Genomic DNA, 7,784 nt, shown 5'->3' with positions numbered 1-7,784 from the left:
CCCATGGTGGGGGGTGGGGGGGGGGTGTGATTGCGCGATTGCTATTGGAAGAGAGATTTGTAAGGGGGAGGAGGGTGGGAGGAGCTATGATTGTGACGGGAATGCCAGAGCAGAGGGTTTACCTCTAGCGGTTATGGCTTGCCATGTTAGAGGTTATACCTCTTGGCTTGATTTGTTTGGTAATGGCTAGTGCTACCATAGCAGAGGGTTTACCTCTAGCGGGCATGGCTTGACATGTTAGAGGTATTACCTCTAGGCTTGATTCGTTTGGTCGTGGTTAGTGGTACCATAGCAGAGGGTTTACCTCTAGGAGATAACACTTGCCATGTTAAAGGTTTTACCTCTTGGCTTGACAATGCGTAGAGGTGCAATAGCAGAGGTTTTACCTCTCTGGGGTAGAGGCTGCCATGTTAAAGGTTTTACCTCTAGGCATGGTGCTGTAGTACCCTATGTAGAGGTGCCATAGTCGAGGTTTTACCTCTATATGGTATGGCGTGCCATAGTAAAGGTTTAACATCATCCGTTAAACAAATAAAATAAACTCAAACTCTAGATGTGGTGGCTTATGACGATGTGTAGAGGTACACTAACAGAAGTTGTACCTATAGAGGGCAAGGATTGCCACGTTAAAGGTTTTACCTCTCAATCTCGGTGGTGAAATATGTTCATGTCTAGAGGTACCATAGCAGAGGTTTTGCCTCTAGCTGCGAGTACGTATGTTAATGTAGAGTGGCATTTGTAATTGCTGCAAACATTGCTACACGGAATGTATCAATCTTGATTTGAATGTATATTTGTGGAAATCTATTGATGTCGATCGATTCATGGTTCGCGTTGTATATTTATTCACAAACTTTAGTGGCATCCGCTCAGCACAAGCACACAACGGGCCAGGCTTCGGCATGCGGCGTTTCATACTCTTAGGTTGTTTCGGTAAAGTCACGTGGGTAAAAATAAATAATAAAAGTAAAAATAATATAAATAATAGTTCAAATAAAAATGCGTTTAACTTATTTATAAAAAAAAAATTCTATTATTATTTCTATAATTTTAACTTTTATTATTTATTTTTACTTACGTGACTTTACCGAAAAAACCTCAGAGTATGAATCTTTGCAGTCACGAAAGCTTCAAATCTAGAATGCGGTGTTTCATCAGCAGTCACAGGCCCACCACAATCAATGCTACTGCAGGCAAAGGGGCCGTCCATAAATGACGTCACGCACCTAGGGTGGGAGGGGGTCAGACATTTGTGACGATGTGTGACGAGGGGGGGAGGGCGGGTTTGAGAAATGTGACGTCGCCTCAAAATGCGCAACTTTAAATAAATATAGCCAACACGTTCTACTTAATGAAAGAGACTTTTTAATAAATGTTTTCTCCTACAACATCAGAGTGCAGCGCCACATTAAATACGCACTACAATGACAATAGTTTAAAGCGATTTGAAGCATTTTTATTTTAGGGGGGGGGGGGGGCAGAGCTTTGTGACGTCATATTTGAGGGGGGTCTGACTTTTTGTGACGCCGTGTGACGAGGGGGGAGGGGGCAAAAATCCTCAAAAATCGCGTGACGTCATTTATGGACGGCCCCAAAACCCCTCTCCCTCTCTCTAAGACACGGGGGTCCCGCTTAGTTCAACGGAAAACCATTGCTGGCGAATCGGCAGGGTTGCTTTTGACGGGCCTGACTGCTCATGAGACACGGCATCTCAAAACTTGGCTTGGAGTGGGTTTTATCGGCGTTGAGGCACTAACCGTAATAGGGGCCGTCCATAAATGACGTCACGCGGCCGTCTGGAACGCTCTCCCCTTCCGATGTTAGGAAGCCACGGGGAGCTACGATGCACTGTTACGTCACCTCGATCAGGGGTCGGCAAAACGGCGGCTCTTCGTGGCCGTGATGACGGAACCACCATCGCCGTCTCGTATGCACGTCCATTGCGGCTCTTGAAATAACGAGTTTTTCTTGAACGAATTAGAAAATAAAACAGAACTGGCTCATCTTTCACCTGAAGACGGTCGCTTGTTGTTGCGATCGAAACGTCGTGATCTATTATTTTTCTCTCTCCCCACGTGACTTTACCGAAAGAACCAAAGAGTATGGATTCCTGCAGTCACGAAACCTTCCAATCAAGATTGTCTCTTCTTGTTATTTTGGCTGCCGACCCCTGATGTAGACGAATTTCTTTCAGAACTGCTTTTTGCGTGTTTAGTTTGTTGTCCTCCCCGCCGCACATCCGATTGAGCACGGTTGGCTACGTGCGGTGGTGCGACATGAACTCAAAACATACGTGTTCACGTACAATGCGCTATTCAAAAGTGACCAAGACTGGATTTCTGAGATTGGAGATTCAGTCGAACGACCGGGAACACGAAGGTCGGAACTCGCCGCTGCGCCCCGCAGATTTCCAGTCGAACCACGACGCGTCTCGAGCCGGGACCCTCGCCGAATGAACGCCCCACGCCTCGTTGCCATTGTTGTTCACAGCACACGATGATCGTGGCCTGCGATGGTGAAGAGCGCAAGCCGGAGTGGCAGCCTGGGCAGGGAACGCGTCCAGGAGGAACGTCCCTCGAGGAGATGGAGCACGTGCTGGATGGGGATCGCAGCACCGCGACAAGAAGATCGTGGCCGTGGTTTGCACGGTGGAGGCTTTCATCCGGCAGTGGATTGAACGTGGCTGGATTGATGATGATGATGATGATAAAGGTAAGTGGTGTTCTCAAGCTAAATTATTACGACTACGATACCACATTGTCCGTGCGTGATTTATGGACACCGCACACCAACGGCAATGCCCAATTAAAGCCAAGTCGATGTGGCCCCGTGCCCTCCCAGTAAAAACATGGAACGTGAGGCCAACGTTGGAGCAACGTTGGCCAGACCACACGCCACAACCGCGCTCCCGGACCGCTAAAGGTCAAGGTGAGGCACTGGAGCTGCCGTGCCTGGCGAGCGGCCGGTCAACCCGAAGGGAGTCTTGGAATCAAACACCGAAGAGCTCTTTATTAAATTCACGGCGAGAAAACAAAATTACAACCTAACGACAGCAATAATAACAACAACAACAACAAGAGAAATTGCCACGAACGTCACCGACGCAAACCCGTTCGTGGCATCCGCGAGCCGAAATGGTGCAGCGAACGGAACGGTTGAGTTTGTTCTTGAGTCTTCGTCTTTTTGGACGACAGCGATGGACCACAGGCCGAGTGGGATGACGCGTGGCCTGCAAGTCCACCATCGCGTGCGGTGCGGTGCAAAGACGGAGATCGCCCCATGCAGCGCGAACAGACTGTCGGGGCAAGTGCCGTTAGCGAGCGGCACCTAATGAAGGCCGGGGCGGGTTCACGAGTGGGTGGGTGGTCAGCACCACGCCCGGCCGCCTTCGTCTCCCCAGTGGCGATGTTTACACACCCCGCTCCAGGTACTCATTGGAGGCCGAGTCGACCTAGGGGTGGCCAAGGACTGGTTCAGACACTGGTGCTGGTGGCCGCGAGCGGGAATCGAACCCAGGTGGCCGGGTTCGTAGCGAGGGGCGCCAGTTGCTGTGCTACCGCTCCCCACAAGTGCACACACTTGGCCCGTGGGACAAGGCGGGGTTGGGATCGGTGGACACCACGTGGGGTGGCAAACACCCACCAGTGCGTCCCACAGTAGGTGGACAACCCAGCAAACGTGCAAACGTGAGGCCACCGTCGGTTCATGTTGGGACCCGACATTGTTTGAATGTTTAGCGGGCAAGCTTCGCAGTGCTCGTGCCATCTGTTTTTTTTGTAATTTACTGACGTCATCTTTATTTTGACACTCCGTAAGATGCTTAATTTTCACATTGGGGTTTTTTTTTTTTCAATGAAACAAATAAATATTAAAAAATATCATTAAACTCGTTACGATACCCTTCATTAACCAAACAACATTTTAATCAAAGATAGCTACCACGTGGGCCTTGCTATGAGACGCATGCACGATCTGTAGAGAATATCGTTTGCAAAAAAAATATTTTCAGTTTAACACGTAGTAGTAGTAGGGCTTTTGCAACCAATATAATCCAGAAGAGGTTTTTGGGTTCGATCACGTAAATATGTGCCGTTAAACCCGCTACTTCACAAACCTAACTAATTGGCTGTGTCTGGTAGTGGTGGGTTTAACGACACATTTATATTTTACGTGATGTAACTCAAAATCCTCTATGATGGAAAAAAAAATCTTGGTTGGCGATTGGGCGAGCCACGGTTGGTACCGGCACCACATTTTTGACCCCACGACTCCGGCGGGAACGACTGTGCAACGCAAATTAGGCCTAAATGTTTAGATATTGGTTTTTTTTCACGATTGATCCTAAAGCCCTCCGACGTTGGTGGCGTTGGTGGCGTGGTCAAGCGGTGAGGCTCACGGTTCGAAAATCCATCGGCCGCCCCGTTTAATACCGCGGCTTTAACAACGGTGATAGTAATAGCATCCGTAGTAATACTACTGCTCTGCGCTATGTGTTTCGCAGCGGACGATAAATATCCTCACACCCCAGAACCCCCGACGCTATTCGCAAAGAGCATGCGAGTAGGGCATTGTGTGCAACGTTTGCCAATTACCCTGAAAATTGGGATTACGACTGGCACACTCTGCAAAATGCGACTTATCCGGTCTCTCTCCCGAGTTGTCACCCGGGGCTAAACCAAGTCATTCAAAACCTGGGAGGCTATGCGGGAAGCAGTGAGTTAAGGGCTGCGATGCTACGTGCACCGATGACATTTTTGCGTGATACATTAGGCTGGCGGCTAGCGGGCGTCTTACGTAGGGACACGGATTCACCCATTATTGCTACGGCAATGTCGTCGTGTCGTTTCTGCCACGCCAGACGACGTCAAATTTTGCTCCACCGTACCAACCCGGTAAGCGTAGGAACGTCAGGGGGGGTCGGGCGGGCAACGTTCGCTCCGACGGTTCCACGGCCGAACGCCGATGGCGCTGGCCCAACGTGGGGCCACGTTGTTTCCTGGGAAGGAACCTTTTTGCGCCCCCCTACGTAAGATAGCCGCGGGGAGAAGAACGAGGAAATCGCTTCCAACAATACTGCTGCAGTGCGTGTGAGGCTCGTTTAAAAAGAGAAAACCAAACCCGTCTGGCTCGTGTAAACATGTCACATTCTGTAAATATGCTCGCTTCAGCATGGCTCGACTTTTGTAAGTAACGCATAACTATCCTACGAAGAAATTATTGATTTTAAAAACACAGCTTGATAAAAAGAGACCAGTCTCAGTGTTGCGATTTAGACTGACACCAGCACGCACGCACGTCACGCACACACACGCAATCATATTAATCACGAATCCTTCATTTGTGTAACAAAAAAAACGCCTCGCAGAGTCCCACGTTATCTAGAGTCTGGCTCCGTGCGCGGCCGAATCGAAGAACCCGCACGAAAACCCGTGCATACGAGGTGGTGGCGGTGGGTAGTGACAGTGGAAGCTCCACACAGATGGATTCAAGAATCCATTGCCGCGCTGACAATTTGTAATTGCCACCAGCAAACCCCACGCCAACCACAGATGGTATTTACCGGGCGGTCACCCATCCAATTTATGAGAAATGTTGCCTCTTCCGAAGACAAAAAAACACTCAATCATAATACGTGTAAATTTCAACCCTTTCACTTGTCACCCATATAAGGGCATGGAATAATTGGTCCTAAGAGTGCGGAATGTACCACCTTCGTGTTTGCTTGGAGGGAGAAGTTGGATTTCAAGGTCAATAACACGTGGGAACTTCCCTACAATCTCCTCTAACCACCCCCCCTCCTTCTCCATAATGGACTTTCCCTTAAAAATCTCACCAGTGCCATGAGGAATGTTTTGTGTAAGTGATATAGCATGTGTGTGTGTGCGTCTTTGTGTGTATGTTAAAGTATAAACAGTATAAGGAATGAAATGTAAACGTTTTTGGCTTTAAATAAAAACAAGATCTGTGCTCTTTCCCATTGTGCGTCGTGGGCCCGTAAGAGGAGTACGAGGCTGAGCCTCCGGGGTGGACAATGTGACAGGGATGATGGAACTGTTGTTGGCAGTGGGTGCCATAAACACCACCAACAACAACAACTCAACGCATCCACGTCAATAACACCGGCGGATAATCCCCCTGGCTCTGAAGAAGGGCCCCTGCCCGAAACGTTGGCTCTCATTTTTTTTTTACATTTTGAACTTGTTAGAACCACACACACACACGCGCGCGAGTGTTACTGACGAATGCGTCGAGTTGGTGCGTTCGTTTCAAGATTATTCGCGTGGGAGGAAACCCGGAGCGCCTCCAGAGGCAACAACCTACTTCCTGTACCGCCACCTCCCCAAGGAAGGGGGGGGGGGTGTCTCTCGCACACCGTAATCCCTCCACGGTCCACCAACCCTGCCTCAAAAGGTGCTCGGTCACAGGCGCACGGGCAAGGTAACGGGGGCAAGGTAACGGGGGCATGGTAACGGGGGCAAGGTAACGGGGGCAAGGTAACGGGGGCACGGTGGGAGGGAGTTTGCGATAAAACCCCGCGACGGAATCCAACGTTGACGCTGCGAGCTCCTGAGACTGCCCGAGGGCCGGGCGGCCGGGCCCGTGCCTCCCGACGCGAGCGCACGTTGCTGCTTGCGCCCGATGTGAGGTCCTGAGAGGCGACGCTGCTTAGACAGCTGGTGAAGAGGGGTGGGGGAAGGGAGAGAGAGGAAGGGTTTGTGGGGAGAGGGAAAGGGGTGATAAGGGACGGACACGACGGGGAGAAGAGAGAGAATGTCGAGGGGGAGGAGGGGAAAAGGAGGCGGCAAGAGGTGAGAGGGAGATGTGGTGAGAACGGGAGAGAGGAGGAAGACGCAGCGGGGGGGGGGGGGGCGAGGGGGGGGTATGGGGAAAAGGAGGGAGGGAGGAGAAGTGCTACGTCCGTCGTCCCATCTCGATGGCGTCCGCTGGCCGGGTCGTCGGCTTGGCCGTCTTGGCGGCGGAACGGTTCCTCTTGAGGGTTCCTGTGGACACAGCGAGGGGGCGGGGGGGGGGGGGGGGCACGGTGGGGGGGGGGGGCATGGGGGGGGGCATGGGGGGAGGGGCACGGGGGGGGGGGCACAAGCCGGGTGAGCGGGGGGAGACCCATCCCGTCGCTAGACGTCGTGTCCCGTGTCATCCCGTCGCCCCGTTGTATCCTGTCCCATCCCGCCCCGCTGCTGCATCGCCCCGCGGGTTAGAGGAGGAGGTGACGAGGGGCGTGACGCGTGATGATGTGCAGGGGCAGAGAGGAGGCTGGGGTAGCGGCGGTGGTGCAGCGGGCGGCGCGCTGCACCACCGGCTCGGCGGGTCAACGGCGGCGACAATCGTCTTGACCCTGGGCCGCCCCTCTCGGCCTCCAGTGGGAACCTGGAGCGGTGTGCGGGAGACGTCGCCGGACGCGGCGCCGGCCCCCCACACTCCTCGTGCGCCGTGCCGGCCTTCATTCGGTGCTCGCTAACAGCACTTGACTCGACAGTCTGCTAAGGCTACACGGGGGATCTTTGCTTTTTGCAGGGTGGAGGAGGATGGGACAAGCAACTTGGAGGTAGCGATGGGGGTGACGCGTGGGGTGCAGTGTCGAGCACAGGCGGTGCATCGGCCAGTCGTCTCGGTCAACACGTGGCACCTGGGTCTGTCCCGTGACCTCCTGCCAGCGGGCGTTCGACACTTCACGTGGCCTTAAAGTGCACCTGGCCTGGCACAGGCGCCGTGGTGACGTCACCGCCACTTAGTGGCGGCTGTTGTTGCAATCGGTACGTGCGGTG

At 52.5% G+C, this 7,784-nt stretch overlaps 1 protein-coding gene across 1 annotated transcript in view; it reads right to left on the bottom strand.

The window, feature by feature from the left end:
- Positions 1 to 6,859: 6,859 nt before the first annotated feature.
- Positions 6,860 to 7,784, bottom strand: part of ADAM10 (ADAM metallopeptidase domain 10) — a 25,139-nt gene continuing 24,214 nt past the window's right edge. The window contains exon 16 of the mRNA XM_078618691.1: positions 6,860 to 7,001. Coding sequence (XP_078474817.1) covers positions 6,913 to 7,001 — 89 coding nt within the window. The 3' untranslated portion in view covers positions 6,860 to 6,912. The remainder of the gene's footprint in view (positions 7,002 to 7,784) is intronic.

Source organism: Lampetra planeri, chromosome 59 (assembly GCF_965212315.1).
Source record: "Lampetra planeri chromosome 59, kcLamPlan1.2.h2, whole genome shotgun sequence".
NCBI lineage: Eukaryota > Metazoa > Chordata > Hyperoartia > Petromyzontiformes > Petromyzontidae > Lampetra > Lampetra planeri.
The sequence above is the reverse complement of the archived record's forward strand: the minus strand, read 5'-3'. Positions and strand labels throughout refer to the sequence as shown.